Source organism: Balaenoptera ricei, chromosome 2, assembly GCF_028023285.1.
Source record: "Balaenoptera ricei isolate mBalRic1 chromosome 2, mBalRic1.hap2, whole genome shotgun sequence".
Lineage (NCBI taxonomy): Eukaryota > Metazoa > Chordata > Mammalia > Artiodactyla > Balaenopteridae > Balaenoptera > Balaenoptera ricei.
The window spans coordinates 111,804,684-111,828,722 of record NC_082640.1 but is presented as its reverse complement, the minus strand read 5'-3'; the positions used below and the strand labels follow the sequence as shown (position 1 = coordinate 111,828,722).

The following is a 24,039-nucleotide window of genomic DNA, read 5'->3' as shown; positions in this document are numbered from 1 at the left end:
TAGCATTTTCTCCACAAAGGACAGTGAGTCACGTGTGATCTGATTTGACAAGAGCAGTTCTGAATTGGCAGCAGGTCTGCTGTGTCAGCAGCATCCTGCCTAACTCTTTTGGGCATGTTTCCTTGCCTACAGGTCCTGTCCCTCTTATGGCACGGTCTTGGGGTTTTCTGCATGGCTAATCAAGAGATTCCACTTGCGCTTTAATTGTCAGGTATGTATTCACTTGAGATAAGCAGTGGAAGCTTGCCAGATTGTGGGACACCTCTGCCCCCCTCCTTCACCCCTCCCCTTTGCTCTCTCTTCATGCTCAGGGAGTTGGTGCTGGAACTTGGCTGATGCAACAGTTTGAATCACCGTCCCTTCGTGCTGTGGGATCCATTCACGTTTAATTTGTAGTTGCTGGAATCATTTCTCCCTCCCTCATCCTAACTTCCTTTTTTAATTGGCTCCCAGGGGCCTCCACCTCCTGCTTTAATCAACCAAAGCAGAGCTGCTGCAGAGAGTCTTAAACTGGTGCCTGGGGACCCTAGGTTTTTCTGTTATGACTCTCCTTCAACTTTTTTTCTAATCTGTTAAAACAACTTATCTCTGGATTAGGCCTGAGGGTATAGGGATCCTTAGGGCATTGGTTTCACCGAGGCAGCTTGAACAGCGCCAACTTCTAGATTTTGCCAACTATTGCGTGTGGCCTGGAGCTTTTTGTTCCTGCTAGCAAAGAGGGAGAAGATTTCTGGCTGAGGTGTCCAAAATGGGCCTGGTGAATTATGGGAGTAGATGAAAAACTTATCATTTGAGGAGTGTGAGCCTTGACATTTTGGTGCACAGACTCCTTCTCTATAGCAAAAAGCTTTGTGGAAAACTTGCTGTGTCTGCTTCTGTTTGTCACTGCCCAAAGGGGAAAAAAAACACTAGTTGTACAGTTTTTGACAACAATCATTATTGGGTTACATTTTTTTAAAGTATTTTTATTTTATTTATTTATTTAAAATTTTTTTGTTTATTTATTTATTTATTTTTTGGCTGCTTTGGGTCTTGTTTGCTGGGTGCGGGCTTTCTCGAGTTGCGGCGAGCAGGGGCTACTCTTCGTTGTGGTGCGCGGGCTTCTCACTGCGGTGGCTTCTCTTGTTGTGGAGCACGGGCTCTAGGTGTGTGGGCTTCAGTAGTTGTGACATGCAGGCTCAGTAGTTGTGGCTTGCAGGCTCTAAAGCGCAGGCTCAGTAGTTGTGGTGCATGGACTTAGTTGCTCCGTGGCATGTGGGATCTTCCCAGAACAGGGCTCGAACCTGTGTCCTCTGCACTGGCAGGGGGGTTCTTAACCACTGTGCCGCCAGAGAAACCCTAAAAGTATTTTTTAAATAGGCTTTAATTTTTAGGGAAGTTTTAGGTTCACAGCAATATTGAGTGGAAAGTACGGAGAGTTCCCATATACATTTTGCCCTCACACACACACACACACACACACACACACACACACTTGCTCCCCCACCATCAACATCCTGCATCAGAAGGGTGCATTTGTTACAGTCAGTGAACTCACATTGACACATCATTATCACCCAAAGTCCACAGATTACATTAAGGTTCACTCTTCATGTTGTATATTCTATGGGTTTTGACAAATGTATGATGACTTGTACCCACCATTATAGTACCATACAGAGTAGTTTCACTGCCTTAAAAATCCTGTGTGCTCCACCTATTCATTCTTTCCTTCTCTCCTAGCCCTTGACAACCACTGATCTTTTTACTGTTTCCATAGTTTTGCCTTTTCCAGAAAGTCATATACTTGGAATCATAAGAGTATGTAGCCTTTTCAGGTTGGCTTCTTGGGTTATATTTTTAAATGACATTTAAAAATTATTTTTAGTATGGTTTTAAAGCTATGATAGAGAATAAATATATCTCTGGCAAACACAAGCACATTTGTGTGACCTCTTTTTGAACAAATGGATAATGCTAAAGGAAATTGTCCTTGTACAAGCTCACCTTTGGAGAAGCAATGCAATAGTAGACTTGACTTTGAGTGCCTTATTACCAACACTCTTTGACCACACCACAATTATGGTCCAGGTTGGAAAACACTTGTTTGAGGGTTGAATTGTGACTTTTATACTGAATGATAAGGTAGCTGTTATCCTACAGATAAACTTGCTTACAAGGCTATGTCTTGAGACAAGACCAAGAAAGACACAGAAATCTGTCTATACTTTCAACAGTGTTCATTGAGAACTGCATTCTAGATAAAGCAACCATATGTATATATTTGTTATCACTATGTAATATATAAGTGATTTGTAAATTATTATATATATAACTCCCAAGAGATTGTGAACTCTTCTGTGTCTTTCTAGAATGTGTCCCTAACTCTACCATGGTGTCTACTTATAGTACACACTCAATACATATTGAATGAGTAAACATTCTGAAGTTGACTACAATTCTCTGAACACATTTTGTTGTTGTTGTTTATATTTAGAAGGTCAGGTTCTCACATGTTTTTTCATGTATTTTATGTGTTTATATGGATAGAGAAGGTAAACAAAATGACTACATAGTCCTGCTTATCTTTGGTCAGGGCAGGGTGGCTGTAGAAGATGTTAACCAGAATTCCATCAGATGAATGTAGAAGTAGATCCAGAATGCTGGGATTTGCGGGTATGGCCCCACTAGATGTGAGAGTACGTGGTTTACCAGTGTGGTCAGGGAAAACTATGCATCCCAGGGAATTATGAATCTTAGTCAGGGTGTAAGCCTACCAGTCTTTTCGCCCTGTCCAGCTTTGCTTCTCTTTGTGCTTCTTCCCTGGCACAGGACATTTCCTCTGCCCTGCCAGGTGGTTGAACAGTTGGGAGGGAGGGCTATACCTTTTCTTTTATTTACTTGCTTATTGCTGTAGCCCAATTCATAATTTTGCAAGCAAAGAGGAGGTCTCTTTTACTTCTTCACTGGTTTCTGCTAGACTCAGTTCCTGATTAAATTCATAAATGTTGACTGAACACCTACTCTAGTATTGGATATAGCAATATGAGAGTTTTAAGATGAATAGGGTCATACAGCTAATGAATGGTAAATCTGGGCTTAATCTGGGTCTACCGACCTAAGTTTACTGCTTTTGACACTATACCAGGCTGTTTTGTGGGGTTCTTTTGTCAAAGTAAGAAAGTGAAAGGAATTATGTGTTCTTATTTAAACCCAGGAAGAGATAATGCAGGAAGGACTAAAATTCTAATAGTTAAGGTTAGTGTGTAGAGTGCCTATTCTTCTTAGGTGTTTAGATTTAATTTTTAAATGTAGTTTTTCATATACGTAATGTTTATACTTGCCTGTTTTAAAGAAAAATGTATAATTGAGGATAAAACTGTGTTAATCCATTAATCCAAGTAAAGCACTTCTGTTGGATGACTAGTTGCTCAGATACAAGGACATAACCAGTGTGATAGTTTATTTTAACATTAGTTATCCTCCAAGTCTCTAGGAAGAAATAAGCAGCCAAAGTCAAACCTTAAAATGAGGGCATACGTTATTATAAGAAATATGAGAAAAATATTGTTAAACCGAGGAAGACATTGAGTTAGTGGTTATAGTAAGTACTGTTATCAAGGATAGAGATGATTGCCTGGGAACAGTGTGTTTAAAGAGCTGAGGAGAGAAAAGAATCAGCATAATATTGACAGGTTGTATTGATGTAGAACCAACCTTCTAGAGTTCATAAAGTTTCAAAGCTATAAATATATTCATCTTCTTGAACAATTCTGGGAGGAGGAAATAAATTAGAGTAACTAAATTTCCACAAGGTATTATGAAGAATTATTGGCTGAACAGATTTGCTGTCCCTTAAGGCAATGCTTGGAAAATGATGCATAAGAAAATGATGTTTGTCTGACAGTAGAATAAACATGAAGGAATTTGGAGGCATCTCTATAGATTTTGGTGAAAAATTCATTATTTTTTTATGTTCTAAGAAAAAATATGTAATACGATTAAAATTATAACAAATTAAAATATAGCAAATACTGAATTTCCGTAACATTTCTAAATAATATATTTTCCAAGTTTTAAATGAAAACTTTGAGTTTGTTTCTGTGTATGTAACTTTAAAATATGGAACTTTACAATGTTAGTTTTTATTTATTTTTTTTGAAAGGAAGATGGGGAAGGTCATTTGACTTCATATTTATTTTTTCTCATTTAATGACCTAATATACTCTCACTTCTATTCAGTGTTGTATAGTCTTTTTTAAAATTTTTTTGAATTTTATTTTATTTATTTTTCTATACAGCGGGTTCTTATTAGTCATCCATTTTATACACATCAGTGTATACAGGTCAATCCCAATCTCCCAATTCATCACACCACCACCCCACCCCCCTTGTTGTCCATACGTTTGTTCTCTACATCTGTGTCTCAATTTCTGCCCTGCAAACCAGTTCATCTGTACCATTTTTCTAGGTTCCACATATATGCGTTAATATACGATATTTGTTTTGCTTTTTCTGACTTACTTCACTCTGTATGACAGTCTACATTCCCACCAACAGTGCACGAGGGTTCCCTTTTCTCCACACCCTCTCCAGCATTTGTTGTTTGTAGATTTTCTGATGATGCCCATTCTAACTGGTGTCAGGTGATACCTCATTGTAGTTTTGGTTTGCATTTCTCTAATAATTAGTGACATTGAGCAGCTTTTCATGTGCTTCTCGGCCATCTGTATGTCCTCTTTGGAGAAATGTCTATTTAGGTCTTCTGCCCATTTTTTGATTGGGTTGTTTGTTTTTTTAATATTGAGCTGCATGAGCTGTTTATATATTTTGGAGATTAATCCTTAGTCCGTTGATTCGTTTGCAAATATTTTCTCCCATTCTGAGGGTTGTCTTTTCGTCTTGTTTGTAGTTTCCTTTGCTTTGCAAAAGCTTTTAAGTTTCATTAGGTCCCATCTGTTTATTTTTGTTTTTATTTCCATTACTCTAGGAGGTGGATCAAAAAAGATCTTGCTGTGATTTATGTCAAAGAGTGTTCTTCCTATGTTTTCCTCTAAGAGTTTTATAGTGTCTGGTCTTACATTTAGGTCTCGAATCCATTTTGAGTTTATTTTTGTGTATGGTGTTAGGGAGTGTTCTAATTTCATTCTTTTACATGTAGCTGTCCAGTTTTCCCAGCACCACTTATTGAAGAGACTGCTTTTTCTCCATTGTATATCCTTGCGTCCTTTGTCATAGATTAGTTGACCATAGGTGTGTGGGTTTATCTCTGGGCTTTCTATCTTGTTCCATTGATCTGTGTTTCCGTTTTTGTGCCAGTACCATATTGTCTTGATTACTGTAGCTTTGTAGTATAGTCTGAAGTCAGGGAGTCTGATTCCTCCAGCTCCTTTTTTTTCCCACAAGACTGCTTTGGCTCTTCGGGGTCTTTTGTGTCTCCATACAAATTTTAAGATTTTTTTGTTTTAGTTCCGTAAAAAATGCCATTGGTAATTTGATAGGGACTGTATTGAATCTGTAGATTGCTTTGGGTAGTATAGTCATTTTCACAGTATTGATTCTTCCAATCCAAGAACATGGTATATCTCTCCATCTATTTGTGTCATCTTTAATTTCTTTCAACAGTGTCTTATAGTTTTCTGCATACAGGTCTTTTGTCTCCCTAGGTGTGTTTATTCCTAGGTATTTTATTCTTTTTGTTGCAATGGTAAATGGGAGTGTTTCTTTAATTTCTCTTTCAGATTTTTCATCATTAGTGTATAAGAATGCAAGAGATTTCTGTGCATTAATTTTGTATCCTGCAACTTTACCAAATTCGTTGATTAGCTCTAGTAGTTTGCTGGTGGTATCTTTAGGATTCTCTATGTATAGTATCATGTCATCTGCAAACAGTGACAGTTTTACTTCTTTTCCAATTTGTATTCCTTTTATTTCTTTTTCTTCTCTGATTGCCATGGCTAGGACTTCCAAAACTATGTTGAATAATAGTGGCAAGAGTGGACATCCTTGTCTTGTTCCTGATCTTAGAGGAAATGCTTTCAGTTTTTCACCATTGAGAATGATGTTTGCTGTGGGTTTGTCGTATATAGCCTTTATTATGTTGAGGTAGGTATGCTCTATGTCCACTTTCTGGAGAGTTTTTGTCATAAATTGGTGTTGAATTTTGTCAGAAGCTTTTTCTGCATCTATTGAGATGATCATATGGTTTTTATTCTTCAGTTGGTTAATATGGTGTATCACATTGATTGATTTGCATATATTGAAGAATCCTTGCATCCCTGGGATAAATTCCACTTGATCATGGTGTATGATCCTTTTAATGTGTTGTTGGATTCTGTTTTCTAGTATTTTGTTGAGGATTTTTGCATCTGTATTCATCAGTGATATTGGTCTGTAATTTTCTTTTTTTGTAGTATCTTTGTTTGGTTTTGGTATCAGGGTGATGGTGACCTCATAGAATGAGTTTGGGAGTTTTCCTTCCTCTGCAATTTTTTGGAAGAGTTTGAGAAGGATGGGTGTTATCTCTTCTCTAAATGTTTGATAGAATTCACCTGTGAAGCCGCCTGGTCCTGGACATTTGTTTGTTGGAAAATTTTTAATCACAGTTTCAATTTCATTAGTTGTGATTGGTCTGTTCATATTTTCTATTTCTTTCTGGTTTAGCCTTGGAAGGTTATACCTTTCTAAGAATTTGTCCATTTCTTCCAGGTTGTCCATTTTATTGGCATAAAGTTGCTTGTAGTAGTCTCTTATAATCCTTTGTATTTCTGCAGTGTCAGTTGTGATTTCTCCTTTTTCATTTCTAAGTTTATTGATTTGAGTCCTCTCTCTCTTTTTCTTGATGAGTTTGGCTAATGGTTTATCAATTTTGTTTATCTTCTCAAAGAACCAACTTTTAGTTTTATTGATCTTTGCTATTGTTTTCTTTGTTTCTATTTCATTTATTTCTGCTCTGATCTTTATGATTTCTTTCCTTCTGCTAACTTTGGGTTTTGTTTGTTCTTCCTTCTCTAGTTCCTTTAGGTGTAACGTTAGATTTTTTTTTTGAGATTTTTCTTGTTTCTTGAAGTAGGCTTGTATAGCTATAAACTTCCCTCTTAGAACTGCTTTTGCTGCATCTCATAGGTTTTGGATCGTCGTGTTTTCCTTGTCATTTGTCTCTAGGTATTTTTTGATTTCCTCTTTGATTTCTTCAGTGATCTCTTGGTTATTTAGTAACGTATTGTTTAGCCTCCATGTGTTTTTGCTTTTTACATTTTTTCCCTGTAATTGATTTCTAATCTCATAGTGTTGTGTTCAGAAAAGATGCTTGATATGATTTCAATTTTCTTAAATTTACTGAGGCTTGCTTTGTGACCCAAGATGTGATCTATCGTGGAGAATGTTCCATGCGCACTTGAGAAGAAAGTGTAATCTGCTGTTTTTGGATGGAATGTCCTATAAATATCAATTAAATCTATCTGGTCTCTTGTGTCATTTAAAGCTTGTTTTTCCTTATTAATTTTCTGTTTAGATGATCTGTCCATTGGTGTAAGTGAGGTGTCAAAGTCCCCCACTGAGATTGTGTTACTGTCGATTTCCTCTTTTACAGCTGTTAGCAGTTGCCTTATGTATTGAGGTACTCCTATGTTGGGTGCATATATATTTATAATTGTTATATCTTCTTCTTGGATTGATCTCTTGATCATTATGTAGTGTCCTTCCTTGTCTCTTGTAACATTCTTTATTTTAAAGTGTATTTTATCTGATATGAGTATTGCTACTCCAGCTTTCTTTTGATTTCCATTTGCATGGAATATCTTTTTCCATCCCCCTCACTTTCAGTCTGTATGTGTCCCTAGGTCTGAAGTGGGTCTCTTGTAGACAGCATATATATGGATCTTGTTTTTGTATCCATTCAGCTAGCCTGTGTCGTTTGGTTGGAGCTTTTAATCCATTCACGTTTAAGGTAATTATCGATATGTATGTTCCTATGACCATTTTCTTAATTGTTGTGGGTTTGTTTTTGTAGGTCCTTTTCTTTTCTTGTGTTTCCCACTTAGAGAAGTTCTTTTAGCATTTGTTGTAGAGCTGGTTTGGTGGTGCTGATTTCTCTTAGCTTTTGCTTGTCTGTAAAGCTTTTGATTTCTCCATCAAATCTGAATGAGATCCTTGCTGGGTAGAGTGATCTTGGTTGTAGGTTCTTCCCTTTCATCACTTTAAGTATATCATGCCACTCCCTTCTGGCCTGTAGAGTTTCTGCTGAGAAATCAGCTGTTAACCTTATGGGAGTTCCCTTGTATGTTATTTGTCGTTTTTCTCTTGCTGCTTTCAATAATTTTTCTTTGTCTTTAATTTTTGCCAGTTTGATTACTATGTGTCTCGGTGTGTTTCTCCTTGGGTTTATCCTGTATGGGACTCTCTGCACTTCCTGGACTTGGGTGGCTATTTCCTTTCCCATGTGAGGGAAATTTTTGACTCTAATCTCTTCAAATATTTTCTTGGGTCCTTTCTCTCTCTCTTCTCCTTCTGGGACCCCTATAATGTGAATGTTGTTGCCTTTAATGTTGTCCCAGAGGTCTCTTAGGGTGTCTTCATTTCTTTTCATGCTTTTTTCTTTATTCTGTTCCACAGCAGTGAATTCCACCATTCTGTCTTCCAGGTCACTTATCCGTTCTTCTGCCTCAGTTATTCTGCTATTGATTCCTTCTAGTGTATTTATCATTTCAGTTATTGTGTTGTTCATCTTTGTTTGTTTGTTCTTTAATTCTTCTAGATCTTTGTTAAACATTTCTTGCATCATCTCAATCTTTGCCTCCATTCTTTTTCCGAGGTCCTGGATCATCTTCACTATCATTATTCTGAATTCTTTTTCTGGAAGGTTACCTATCTCCACTTCATTTAGGTATTTTTCTGGGGTTTTATCTTGTTCTTTCATCTGGTACATAGCCCTCTGCCTTTTCATTTTGTCTGTCTTTCTGTGAATGTGGTTTTTGTTCCACAGGCTGCAGGATTGTAGTTTTTTTTGCTTCTACTGTCTGCCCTCTGGTGGATGAGGCTACCTAAGAGGCTTGTGCAAGTTTTCTGATGGGAGGGACTGCTGGTGGGTAGAGCTGGCTGTTGCTTTGTTGGGCAGAGCTCAGTAAAACTTTAATCCACTTGTCTGCTGATGGGTGGGGCTGGGTTCCCTCCCTGTTGGTTGTTTCACCTGAGGCCACCCAACACTGGAGCCTACCCTGGCTCTTTGGTGGGGCTAATGGCAGACTCTTGGAGGGCTCACGCCAAGGAGTATGTCCCAGAACTTCTGGTGCCAGTGTCCTTGTCCTCATGGTGACACACAGCCACCCCCTGCCTCTGCAGGAGACCCCCCAACACTAGCAGGTAGGTCTGGTTCAGTCTCCCCTGTGGTCACTGCTCCTTCCCCTGGGTCCTGATGCACACACTACTTTGTGTGTGCCCTCCAAGAGTGGAGTCTCTGTTTCCCCCAGTCCTGTCAAAGTCCTCCAGTCAAATCCCACTAGCCTTCAAAGTCTGATTCTCTAGGAATTCCTCCTCCCATTGCCAGACCCCCAGATTGGGAAGCCTGACGTGGGGCTCAGAACCTTCACTCCAGTGGGTGGACTTCTGTGGTATAAGTGTTCTCCAGTTTGTGAGTCACCCACCCAGCAGTTATGGGATTTGCTTTTATTGTGATTGTGCCCCTCCTACCGTCTCATTGTGGCTTCTCTTTGTCTTTGGATGTGGGGTATATTTTTTGGTGAGTTCCAGTGTCTTTCTGTCGATGATTGTTCAGCAGTTAGTTGTGATTCTGGTGTTCTTGTAAGAGGGAGTGAGAGCACGTCCTTCTACTCCCTCAGTATTAGTTTTTAAGCTTGTATAGTTCATGCAATTCCAGGTTAAGTCTTTGAATGATGATCTCTTCAAATTCTAGATATTCATTATTGATGAGAAATTTTCTTTGCATAAATACATGACAGCAGATGCCAGGAAATATTTATTGCTTTTTCTCCTTCCTGGCTATTATCTGGAATTTGGATAATTCAGTTCCTTTGGATCATCCTTAAGGATGTGATCATCCTTTAACTCTCACAGCTCTTCTTTTTCTGTTATTGACAAATGTAATGTTAAATGGTCTTGTGAGGTACTTTTTAACATTACATTAACATCTAATCAAACTTTCTCATATCAAGTATTTCTTTAAAATGGTTACGTGTGTTCCTCAAGCATACACTGATGTTGCTCAACTAGTCTGTACAGTAGTAGCAGACAGTATAGTCTACTATCAGTACATTTTCATGTGTCAGTATATTTTCATGTGGGCCTTGGCATTTTTGAGGTTATTCAGGTGGTGTAAATATTAGGTAAGTCATTTTAAAAAAATAATCTTTTTATTTTGGAATACTTTTAGATTTATAGAAGTTTCAAAAACAATTACAGAGAATTCCAGTGTATCCCTCACCCAATTTCTCCCATGGTTAACATCTTACATAGTACATTTGTTAAAACTAAGAAACCATTATTGGTGTGTTACTAGTAACAGAACTCTGTTATTTGGACTTCACGAGTTTTCCATTAATGTCCTTTCTTTGTTACAGGATCCAGTCCAGGGTACCACATTACATTTAGTTGTCATCCCTCTCCAGTCCCCTCTGAGTCTGTGGCAGTTTCTAAGTCTTTCCTGGTTTTTCATGACCTTGACCGTCTTGAGGAATACTGGGCATGGTTTCTTGTAGAATGGCCCTCAATTTAGATTTAATGTTTTTCCTCATGATTAGACCGTGATTATGGGTTTTAGGGAAAGATACCACAAAGGTAACATGCCCTTCTTGTCATATCATATCAGGGGACAAGGTAGCCACATGATACCACTGGTGATGTTAACCTTCATCACTTGGTTGATGTTGTGTTTGCCAGGTTTTGCCACTGTAAAGTTACTTTTTCCCCCCTTTCCCTAATATTCTTTGGAAGCAAGTCACTAAGTCTAGGCCACCTTCAGAAAAAGGGGATTAAGCTCTACCTCCTGGAGGAGGGAGTATCTACCTATATTATTTGGAATTCTTCTGTAAGGAAAAGTTGTCTCTTTCCCCTAATTTATTTATTTTTTCAATCATTTATTTATTTCAGTATGGACTCATGTATATTTATAGCATACTTATAATTGCATAGTTATAATCCAGTACTACATTATTTATTTTGTTGCTCAAATTGTTCCAGTTTTGGCCTTGTGAGGTCTTTCAGTTTAGCTCTTGTATCCCTTTGACATGTCTTCATCTTTTTGCTTTTTAAGTATTATTTTATTTCTGGTACTACAAGATGCTTCAGGCTCATCTTGCATTTTATCTGTCCCAGTTCTAGAATTAGTCATTTCTCCAAGGAGTTCTGGTACCTTTTATTGAAGGATGGCCAAACCAAGATCCAGGTGCTGGAGGTGTTTATTGCTACTGAGATGTTATTGCTGCCAAGCTCTTTCAGCAGACAGAGCTGCATAATGTATATGCAAGTATAGTATGCCATATATACACACATATTTATAATGCTATATTTATTCACCTGCATATTTATTAAGATAAGTATGAATTCATACTGATGTCTGTGATACTAACTACAGAGTTTATTCTTGCCTTGTTTACTTGCTCATCTGTAACTTTCCTCTGTGAAAGTATGATAGGCTGAATATGTTACTTTACTTCTCATATATGATTAAGCTAAAGATATTTTGATGGGGAAGGTTATCCTGTATTAGCTGTAATTACATGGGCCAGTGTTATCATAAGGGTCCTTGTAAGAGGAAGGCAGGAGGGTCAAAGACATGTAAAGTAATATGATGACTAAAGGAGAGATAGATAGAGAGAGAGATGGGGATTGGAAGATACTATGCTACTAGACTTGAGGATGGAGGAAGGGGCCATCCTTCAAAAAATGAAGGTGGCCTCTAAACTGGCAAAGTCAAGGAAATGTATTCTCCCCTAGAGCCTCCAGAAGGAAGCAGTCCTGCTAACACCTTGACTTTAGCCTAGTGAAGTCTTTTGGACTTCTGACCTCCAGAACTATAAAATAATACATTTATGTTGGGTTTTTTTTAAACAGTCTTTAAAAAAAAATTTTTTTTTAATATTTTTTGGCTGCATTGGGTCTTCGTTGCTGCGCACGGACTTTTCTCTAGTTGCGGCGAGCAGGGCTATTCTTCTTTGCGGTGCACGGGCTTTCCATTGCAGTTGCAGAGCACGGGCTCTAGGCACGTCGGCTTCAGTAGCTGTGGCTCGCGGGTTCTAGAGCACAGGCTCAGTAGTTGTGGTGCATGCGATTCGTTGCTCTGCGTGCATGTGGGATCTTCCGAGACCAGGGATTGAACCTGTGGCCCCTGCATTGGCAGGCAGATTCTTAACCACTGCGCCACCAGGGAAGTCTCCACGTATGTTGTTTTAAGCCACTAAGTTTGTGGTAATTTGTTACAGTAGCAATAGGAAACTAATACAGACAGTGAGAAACCTGTCTCCTCCCACCCACCATTCACTTACTTATTTCTTCAACCCAAGTTTAGATGTGAAGAAGTTTCAGAATTGTTAACCACAGCCATGTAAAAAAAATTTTTACCAACTAGTGTACAGGGTTTGTATACAATTGTTTTTACCTTTAGCCTTATAATTTCCAGTCAGGAAATACCATTTTGCAAAGTTACTTAAGTAAGCTTCTCTTTTCTCTACCCCGTTTAGCGCAGTCATGTTCACACATTTGTAGCACAGTTAGATTCCTTTGTCACAGTTTGCATTCCATCTTGGGATTCCCCTACGTTCTGGTTGATTCTTTTTTAGTTTGCATACATTAAAGTTCACTTTTTTTTTCTGTGAATTTTGACAAATGTATAGAGTCATGTACCACCTAGCCCAGTACAATACAAAACTGTCCCTATACCCTAAAAATTCCCCTGTCCATTACCTTTGTAGTCAACCACTTCCCTCCCCCTCATCCCCTGGCAATCACTAATATACATTTTTTCCCTATAGTGTTGCCTTTTCCAGAATATCGTATGAATGGAATCATACAGTACGTAGTCCTTTGGATCGTTCTTATCTCACTTTTTAAACTGCATTTAAGATCATCCATGTTGCTGCATGATTCAATAGCTCATTCTGTTTTGTCACTGAATAATGTTCCATTGTACGGATGTACCACAGTTTATCCATTCCCTTGTTGAAGGACATCTTAGTTGCTTCCAGCTTTTACTGTCTATGAATAAAACTGCTGTAAGCATTTATATACAGATCTTTGTATTGACATGAGTTTTCAGATCACTTGGGTAAATACTAAGTTGTACGATTGCTGGGTATGTGGTAAGTGTACACTTAGCTTTATGAGAAACTGCCAAACTGTCTTCTGAAGTGGCCGGCTGAAAGTTTCTGTTATTCCACATTCTTTTCAGCACCTGTTATTGTCAGTGTTTTGGATTTTAGTCATTCTAATAGGTGTGTAATGGTAACTCATGTTTTTAGTTTGCATTTCTTTAATGACATATGATGTTGAGCATCTTTTCATGGGTTTATTTGCCATTCATATATTTTCTTCAGTGAAGTGTCTATTCAGATCTTTTGCCCATTTTTAACTGTGATGTTTGTTTTCTTAATATTGAATTTTGAGTTTCTAAAAAGTTAATAACTGATATATTTTCAAAGTGAAACTCATTCATATTTTTCCATTGTTATGTCATCTCTTAAATTCATGACACTTGCCCCCTAAGTCCCAGCTAGCTCAACAGCCTGGAACTCTTATCTCTGTGGTTTCTGACCAGTGAGACTTCGGCTCCCTGCTTGGGCTCCACCTCCCTGTACCATAGCCCATAAAATGTCCCCAGAGAGGAAGCCTGAATAAATGTGGGGCTTATCTTGTATGCTTCCTCCTTCTAAAGAATTTTATCCCTGCTTTGGTTGCTGTACAATGCCTGCAAGCAATTGTTTTTTATCTTGTGCCCAAATTTTATAGTTATTTATGGTGGGAAGATTAATCTGATAGTAGCTATTTCATCATAGCCAGGACCAGAATTCTTCAGCTTTAAGTTCCAGAAACTCACTTTCGTCAAATCATATAAGTAGTTAGTCTTTAGGGGAGCTAAAATAACTAATCAAATTTGCAAGTATGGAATACACTCCTTAATTTAGGTAACTGCTAGAGAATCTTTTCCTATCATTGCAGCTGCATCATCAGAATATACGTACTCAAAATTTAAACCCCAAACACATTTGTTGACAATGTAATCCTTCATAGATATATCTCATTTAGAGCTAATTGTTTTGAATTTCAGGAATGAAGCTGAAAAAAAGAATTCCTCCTCTTATCATCATCATGTTCAAGTTGCACATATACAAAAATAATTGCCATTTTAGCAGTAGCTGTGTATACATCAAGTTGCATGGAAAATAATTTTGCTAACTTTGTTCATTCTGTGGTCTAGTTCTTTAATACGCTGAGCTGTGGAGTCATTGAAAAGTGGTAGCTGAGCTACCTTCTTTGCCATGGATTCATTCAAGATTTGCTAGCAAGCATCTTTGACACAGTCTTTCCCTAATGACTCAACAATTGTATATGTTCTTTGTTTTAGCAACTCAAAATGCTTTTTTATAAGAAGGACATTTATAAATGTTCAATGGAATATTGAACATTTACTTTTTTCTGCTTTTTAATTCAATAATACTTCTTTAAAAAAACTTTTGTTTTGAACTTATTTCTTTATGTTTTGTATATAAAAATGCTTACGTTTGATAGTTTCATTAGCTAATATATCTCTGCAAATAAAACATTGTGGTTTTAGCACCTCATGGTCAATTATAGCTATACATATAATTTAAAATATATGAGGGTTCATACTTCTGAGTAAACTAGTATGAACTCAGTTCATTTCTTGGGAACCATTTCCATTGTTATCATTTGGTTTACTACTATGGCTGCCATCAGAAAGGATATGTCTTTTCTTGGAAAGGAACTCTGTAAAGCTTGTTTTGCCATAGACAAATTAGGGTTAAAAATAAATAATATAAATTATATTTCCTAAATTTAACTTATAATATTAAACCATACATTAAAATTTAAAGTATTGTGAAAGCAAGATACAAAAATAAATATGTATATGTTTTCTCAATTTTTACACACTTTGGGTTATAGTCTATAAGCAAACCTTAAAATATCACCTGTTTTAGTGTGGTTCTATTGTGCATGACTAGTATGTGAAGATAGTACTATCACACCCAAACAGTCTATATCCTGTTCAAGGAGATGAGTCTGCTGATCATGTGCTTGGATATTACAAAAATGTTGAATTGCTATAAAAGTTTCTAAAGCTTCCTCTCAGTTTCTGTTCATTTCTTGTTGTTGACCATACTGTGAGAAGCACTGTCCTAGATCAGGTCACCATTATATCTTCTCTAGATTATTGCAGTACCCTTATAACCAGTGTGCTCTCTTCAATTTTGATTTTCCTGCCACCTCCCATGTACCCTTCGGCCCTGGCTGGGTCATAGCTAGTTGGTGGTAGAATGGGATTGGAATGCCCATGGTCTGATTGCCTGTTCACTGCCTGTCCCAACATACTACATACACTTCCTGAGTTGGTGAAAGATTAAATCTTTTTAACATACCAAGGTCCAAAAGTGGGCAAACACACTTTAGAAAGGTTTTAATACTCATTATCAAAAAGATTTTTCTGGTTAGTCTTCAGTTAACTAGAAGATTCAGTTAACCATTATCCTCTTTACATATAATGTTTGGGTGGGTTGAAGTTTTTTGTTTTATACTTAGGCATGCAGTGGAAGCACCAGAAGGCAGCAGAACACAAGTGGCTAGGTAAGACCATGGAAAAAGGAAAATTTGTAGGGCTAAGATTTTAGAGAGTTTAGAAAGCGAAAGTGGAGAAATGACAAAGAGAGGAATAAGTCAGTGAGACTTCTCATTGTGATAGGTTTTATCTTTTCCCACAATTTTCCATCCTCAGAAATTGTACATTCAGTATCTAATAACTATCTCCAAGACTCAACACAAAAATAACGGTGAAAAATACTAATGTTCCACAAATTCATCCTTCAAAAGCCTCAGCAGTAATTTGTTGTCAGTTACTCCTTTTCTTGGGAACATTTGAGAGGAGGTGTGGAGACGGAGGTGTTGAGATTTGTTGAAATAGAAGGAAGTGGCAGATTTGGATGCCTGAAGTCATGAAGGATGTTATCTAGGGTTCTGCTCTCCTCTTCCTTTTAACCAGCCTTTCTCTCTGCTCCTCAGAGTCTACATTATCTAAATTCCTCTTTCTGGTATTCAGCACCCTTCATAACATGGCCCCACTGTGTTTGTTTTCCAGCACTTCCCAACACGAACCCTCAGCTCTAGTCAGGTAGTCACTTAACTACTCCACGCTCTGTCATCTCCACACCTTTAGGCTGCTCTTTAAACCCAGAGAGCCTCACCTCATCTTCTGCCGTGCAGCTTTAGAAAAATAACAGAGTCTTTTTTTTTTTAACATCTTTATTGGAGTATAATTGCTTTACAATGGTGTGTTAGTTTCTGCTTTATAACAAAGTGAATCAGTTATACATATACATATGTTCCCATATCCCCTCCCTCTTGCATCTCCCTCCCTCCCACCCTCCCTATCCCACCCCTCTAGGTGGTCACAAAGCACCGAGCTGATCTCCCTGTGCTATGCGGTTGCTTCCCACTAGCTATCTATTTTACGTTTGGTAGTGTATATATGTCCATGCCACTCTCTCACTTTGTCACAGCTTACCCTTCCCCCTCCCCATATCCTCAAGTCCATTCTCTAGTAGGTCTGTGTCTTTATTCCCATCTTACCACTAGGTTCTTCATGACTTTTTTTTTTTCCCTTAGATTCCATACATATGTGTTAGCATACTGTATTTGTTTTTCTCTTTCTGACTTAGTTCACTCTGTATGACAGACTCTAACTCCATCCACCTCACTACAAATAACTCCATTTCATTTCTTTTTATGGCTGAGTAATATTCCATTGTATATATGTGCCACATCTTCTTTATCCATTCATCCAATGATGGACACTTAGGTTGCTTCCATGTCCTGGCTATTGTAAATAGAGCTGCAATGAACATTTTGGTACATGACTCTTTTTGAATTATGGTTTTCTCAGGGTATATGCCCAGTAGTGGGATTGCTGAGTCGTATGGTAGTTCTATTTTTAGTTTTTAAAGGAACCTCCATACTGTCCTCCATAGTGGCTGATCAATTTACATTCCCACCAACAGTGCAAGAGGGTTCCCTTTTCTCCACAGGCCAGACACTATCAAACTCTTAGAGGAAAACATAGACAGAACACTCTATGATATAAATCACAGCAAGATCCTTTTCGACCCAGCTCCTAGAGAAATGGAAATAAAAACAAAAATAAACAAATGGGACCTAATGAAACTTAAAAGCTTTTGCACAGCAAAGGAAACCATAAACAAGACCAAAAGACAACCCTCAGAATGGGAGAAAATATTTGCAAATGAAGCAACTGACGAAGGATTAATCTCCAAAATTTACAAGCAGCTCATGCAGCTCAATAACAAAAAAAAACAAACAACCCAATCCAAAAATGGGCAGAATACCTAAATAGACATTTCTCCAAAGAAGATATACAGATTGCCAACAAACACATGAAAGAATGTTCAACATCATTAATCATTAGAGAAATGCAAATCAAAACACAGATTCTTAGGGTCTTATTTTGTAAAATGGGTATAACTTATATCTTGTAACAACGTCACAGGGATTAAATGAGACAATTTTTGTAGGGACCACAGACAGTAAAAGACACCTAGGAGGTTCTCAGCACATGTTTGTTCCCTTCTCTTTCCTATCTTCAAGCCACCGATCAACCACAACTTCCTTCCTGAATGAATTTCTGTCTACAGCATACACTGATATCTCGTTTTCCTAAGCTCTTGTGGCACTTAATGTTAAATTCAAGGAAGGGAAATTAATACAATACTAATCTTACCTCTCACATTGGCGAACAAATGAGAAACCATGATAAGGTCCAGTGCTGGGGAAGCTGTGGGAAAATAAGCCCTCCCATACAAATGTTTTAGCAAGATATAATTTACATAGCATAAAATTCACCCTTTTAAAGTGTAGGTTTAGTATATTGACAAGGTTGTGCAACCATCACCACTATCTGATTCTAGAACATCTTCATCACCCTGCAAAGAAAGTGAATACCCATTAGCAGTCATTCCCCATTTTTCCCCCTGCCTAGTCTTTAACAACTACTAATCTACTTTCTGTCTCTATAGATTTGCCTATTCTGGACATTTTATATAAGTGAACTCCTATAATAAATATGTGGCCTTCTGTGTCTGGCTTGTTTTACTCAGTATAATGTTTGCAAAGTTCATTCGTGTTGTAACAAGTATCATACTTAACTCATTTTACGGGTGAATAATATTCCATTGTATGTATATACCATATTTTGTTGTCCATTCATCAGTAGATGGAGATTTAGGTTGTTTTACTTCTTGACTATTATGAATAATGCTGCCATGAACATTCATATACATGTTTTGTGTGAATATGTTTTTAATTCTCTTGGGTTTATACCTAGGAATGGACTTGCTGGGTCATATGGTCACTCTATGTTTAACTATTTGAGAAACTGCCAAATTGTTTTCTAAAGCAGCTGCACCATTTTACATTTCCGCCAGTAATGTGTGAGTGTTCAAATTTTTCCAAATCCTGGTCAGCACTTGGTGTTGTCTGTCTTTTTTTTTTTTTTTAATGGGAATTATTTATTTATTTATTTATTTTATGGCTGTGTTGGGTCTTCGTTTCTGTGCTAGGGCTTTCTCTAGTTGCGGCAAGTGGGGGCCACTCTACATCGCGGTGCGCGGGCCTCTCACTATCGCGGCCTCTCTTGTTGCGGAGCACAGGCTCCAGACACGCAGGCTCAGTGATTGTGGCTCACGGGCCCAGTTGCTCCACGGCATGTGGGATCTTCCCAGACCAGGGCTCGAACCCGTGTCCCCTGCATTGGCAGGCAGATTCCCAACCACTGCGCCACCAGGGAAGCCCTTGTCTGTCTTTTTGATTCTAGCCATGCTACTGGGTATGAGGAGGTATCTCATTGTGGTTTTAATTTATCTTTCCCTAAAGACTAATGATGTTGAGTGTGTTTCATTTGCTCACTTACCATTTGTGTATCTTCTTCTGAGAAATGTCTATTCAAATATTTTGCACATTTAAAAATTCAGTTTTATGTGTTTTTATTGTTGAGTTGTAGGTCTTCTTATATATTCTGGCTACTAGACTCTTATCAGATACATAATCTGCAAATATTTTTTCCCATTCTGTGACCTTTGGCTCTCTTGATAGTATCCTTTGCAACACAAAATTTTAAAATTTTGATGAAGTCCAATTTATTTTTAATTTTATTGCTTATATTTTTGGTGTTATATCTAAAACATACATAATCCAAGGACACAAAGGTTTAAATCTGTTTTCTTCTAAGAGGTTTGTAGTTTTACATCTTACATTTAGGTCTGTGATCCATTTTGAGTTAATTTTTTGTAGGTGGAGTGAGGTAGGTGACCAACTTCATTCTTTTCCATGTGGATATCAAGTTGTCCCAGCACTATTTGTTGAAAAGTAATACACTCTTTGGGAGTACCTAGTTTAGCAGTATTTTTGGTAATTAAAAATATACCAATCTTATTTCCCAGAAATCCTTCCTCTACTTTATGGAATACTGATGTGACTGTATAGAGAGTTATATTCAAGGACATTTATTGCAGCATTGTTTTAATTGAAAAATATTGGATACAATAAAGCATCTTAATTGAATAATGGGTAAATAAATTGTGATATGTTCATATAATGGAACACAATGTTCCTGTTAAATAGAATGATGTAAAATTATACGTATTGACTTTGAAAGATACCATGATATTTTACTGAGTTAGAAAATATTTATTCTTTTAGCTGATGTTTCTTGAGCTCTACTGTTTGCTAGTCACAATGCTATGTGCTCTATGAGTGTTGACTCATAACAACCCTATGAGATAGTTGTTATTATTATCCCATTTTACAGATGAAGTAGCTGAAGTTTGTAGTATTCAAGCAACATGTTGAAGGTCACAAAGCAAGCAGATAAGCTAGGATATGGTAAGTCTGACTCCAGAGTTTGTACTTTACCTAAGGCATTAGTTCCATATACATATATATATATGTATTATTTGGCAATGAAGGTTTGCATGAGCATAGTGAAAATCCAGCAGAATAACTAGCAAATTTTCCATGGTCAGAGTTAAAAGATATGAAGGAGAGCAGAAAAAACATGTGCTGAGAACCTTCTGTGTGTTTTTACTGTGTTATTGTCCTTACATAAATTATCTCATTTAATCCTTATGACATTGTTAAAAATATGTTATATACCCATTTTTCAAAATAAGACCCTAAGAATCTAAGTGTTAAGTACCTTTCTCAAGTTGCACAGCAGAAGATGAGGTGAGGCTCTCCAGGTTTAAAGAGCAGCCTAAGCAAAGGTGTGGAGATGACAGAGGGTGGAGTAGTTAAGTGACTGCCAGACTAGAGCTGAGGGTTCGTGTTGGGAAGCAATGGAAAACAAACACAGTGGGGCCATGTTGTGAAGCGTGTTGAATACCAGACAGAGGAATTTAGATATGTAGCCTCTGAGGAGCAGAGTGAAGGATTGGTGGAGATGAGAATGAAGATGGTAAATCCTTCATCTTTATACACTTCTTCATTGCTTGACTTTGTTACAACAACTACATATTATTTTATAAGTAAAAAATTGAGATAAAGGTATTTGATAAACATTTTGGGCTCTTATTCTATGCTAGATACTGTACTAATGTTGATTTCCAATAACAGAGACCCTCATGAACACACCTGTAGTTGAACAAAGATGGGTTTATTGGCTTTTTGCAAAGAGAGAGAACATATGCCATGAGGAACATGGGGCATCTCAGTAGAAAGACGTTAGAAGGGATTTATTATATGATTTGGGTTTGTGTTAGTTGACTTTGGGGAGAATTGAAGGGAATAGAGATTTTCTCTGGATGCTGTCAGAAAGCGGAAGGAAGTTCTGTGATTGTGTATCTTAAGTGTTATCTAGAAGGCACTTGGGCTAAAGCTTTACTTGGTAAGGAGACAGCAGTCATTCATATTAACCTAAAGAGAGGGATGTTCGGTCATTTTTTTTTTGTGGTTGGGACAGTGTTTTGATTTTGTCTGTGCTCAAACATGATTCTAGAGTGGTCTTGTTTTGTCTTGATCCATCATGCTCCATGCTCATATAGCGACCTTGTCTAATGTTGGCGTTCTGTGAACTTGTTTATGTTCAACAGGATTACACCAAGACCTGACTGATAATGCCAGGCCAGCTCCCAGATTCCAGGGGCTGCTTTCCTCTCTGACACTGTGTGTTGGGAATCCAGAAATGAAAAAGGCAGTTGCTGTCCTCAATGAGCTCCCTCAAGGGGAAGTGCATGTAAATAAATAAATTACACTACAGTGTGGTACTTATAATAACAGAAATGTTAAAAGCAACTTCAACAAGTTATTTAGCATGTATTCAAGTTTTATTTCAAAATTACCACAAAGGAACTATATCTCTAAGAAAATTTGTTGAAAGAGTTTCTTCTGGTTGAGAGAGTTTTTTTTCTCTATTTCTTTTAATAGAGAGAAAGTGTATTTAGATGAGATTGTTAGACCAGGTATAAGAAAGAAGTGTCTCTTAAAGATTATAGAAAGGTCTCATGGTTTTTAAAAGTCACTGCACCTTGATACAAACTGCTATATATAAAATATATAAACAATAAAGTCCTACTGTATAACACAGGGAACTATATTCAATATCCTGTAATAAACCATATGGAAAAGAATATGAAAAAGAATATGTATATATATGTATTACTGAATCACTTTGCTGTACACCAGAAACTAACACAACATTGTAAATCAACTATACTTCAATTTAAAAAAAAAAGATACTCTTTGTAAAAGGAAAAAAAAGTCACTGCATGTTTAAAATATATTAAACATGTGCAGTCTTTGTATATCAATTATACTTAAATAAAAATGTTAAAAAAAGTCACTGTACCTTTAACCATTTGGTAAAAGTCATTAGGCTTGTCCTAAAACTTATGATAAATCTTTTAGGAGGGACTTCCCTGGTGGTGCAGTGGTTAAGAATCCACCTGCCAATGCAGGGGACACGGGTTCAAGCCCTGGTCCGGGAAGATCCTACATGCCACGTTCCAACTAAGCCTGTGCACCACAACTACTGAGCCTGTGCTCTAGCGCCTGAGAGCCACAACTGCTGAGCCTGCGTGCTGCAACTACTGAAGCCCGGGTGCCTAGAGTCCGTGCTCCACAACAAGGAGAGGCCACCACAATGAGAAGCCCACACACTACGATGAAGAGTAGTCCCCGCTCACTGCAACTAGAGAAAGCCCGTGTGCAGCAGTGAAGGCCCAATGCAGCCAAAATATAAATAAATAAATAAACAAATTTATTAAAAAAAAGTCTTTCAGGAAATTCTAGTTTCCCCCATATAGCAATCCCATCTTATCATTTCAATAAGGACAGCCTTTAAAAAAATTTTAGTGCATGTCCAAATCCAATGAATTAGGGTTTGAGTAGTCACCATAGGTATTTAAGATGAGCACACTTCCAGGAAAAAAACCATGGCCTCTAACTAGTCAGAATGAGGACAAAAGACCATTGAAAGAACTTACACATCTCCACCTTATTCTTCATTAGAACTTGGAAGTATGACACATCTTTGGCTTGTGAATTTTGACTAATTCTCATTCCAAACAGGACATTTCTCAGGGCAAGTTTCATGTCCTTATTACAAAGACTGTAGATCAGGGGATTAAGGAAAGGAATCATTATTGAATATACCAGTGTGAGAATTTTCTGCATCAAAGTTGAGATGCCATATGTAGGACTCACATACATCACCATGACTGTCCCATAGAAAAGAGACACCACAGCTAAATGAGAACCACAGATGGAAAAGTCTTTTCTCCGGCCAGCTGCAGAAGGGGCCTGAAAAACAGCTCTGAACAACAGGGTGTAGATTGAAGAATCTACGTAATAGTGAAAAAGACGACAAAGGAACTCTGAGTATAGAAAATAAATTCAGTATGGGGGCTGGAGCACAGGACAGAGCCATCAGTGGGTCCATGTCACACAGGACGTGATCAATGATATTGGGTCCACAGAAGGGGAGTTGGGAGATGAAAAAAATGGGGATTGGGTAGCCAAGGAATCCAATGAGCCAGCAGAGGGACACCAGCGTTCCACAGAGCTTCCTAGTCATGATGGTGGGGTAGTGCAGTGGGTGGCAGATGGCAAATGATACAGAATTACTGCCAGGAAGAGACATTCAGCTGTGCCCAGGGAAAAGAAGAAATGGAACTGGAGGAAGCAGCGAGAAAATGAGATGGCCTGGGTTTTGGAGAGAATGTTGACTAGCATGTTAGGAACAGTGGAGGAAACATACCAGATCTCCAGGAAGGCAAAGTTTCCCAACAGAAAGTACATGGGGGAGTGTAGTCGTGGGTCCCATCTCACTGCACAGGTAATGGCTCCATTCCCCAGCAAAGCCAAGGCATAAACCACCAAAAACAGTGAGAAGAGCAGAATCTGTATCTCCCAGCGACCAGGAAATCCCAGGAGAACAAACTCAGTCACAATGTGTGTTGCCAACCTGTTCATGGGTCTTAAATCTATGAAGAAGAAAGACATGAGTGTAACCCAAGTTGCTTTGCTTCCTACATATCTTTAGGATTTTATTGAAAGGGAACTTAAACCTTACAGGAAAATATTGAATATATGAGATATTTTGAAACCAGGTGGGATTAAATCTCACCTTATTTTGAATTGATTGTGGATCTAAATCTCAGTATTATTTTGCTAGAAACCAATGCAGCAAGATCCATATCAGTTTGTACAACCAGTGGTATAAATTTCTTTCTTTTTAATTTTGATCCTTAAGAAGACCCTTTCTGATTTTGGTCTGTTTTTCTAAAGTTGATTATGGGTCTTCATGCACAAACT

General features: G+C 37.8%; 1 protein-coding gene across 1 annotated transcript; it reads right to left on the bottom strand.

Annotated features, from left to right (window-relative positions):
• Nucleotides 1-617: 617 nt before the first annotated feature.
• On the bottom strand, nucleotides 618-23,727 carry LOC132360112 (olfactory receptor 11H4-like). Its single transcript, XM_059915208.1, is given in 5 exon segments — nucleotides 618-754; nucleotides 22,710-23,057; nucleotides 23,060-23,125; nucleotides 23,128-23,337; nucleotides 23,340-23,727. Coding segments are annotated over 5 exon segments (1,149 nt in total).
• Nucleotides 23,728-24,039: the final 312 nt, after the last annotated feature.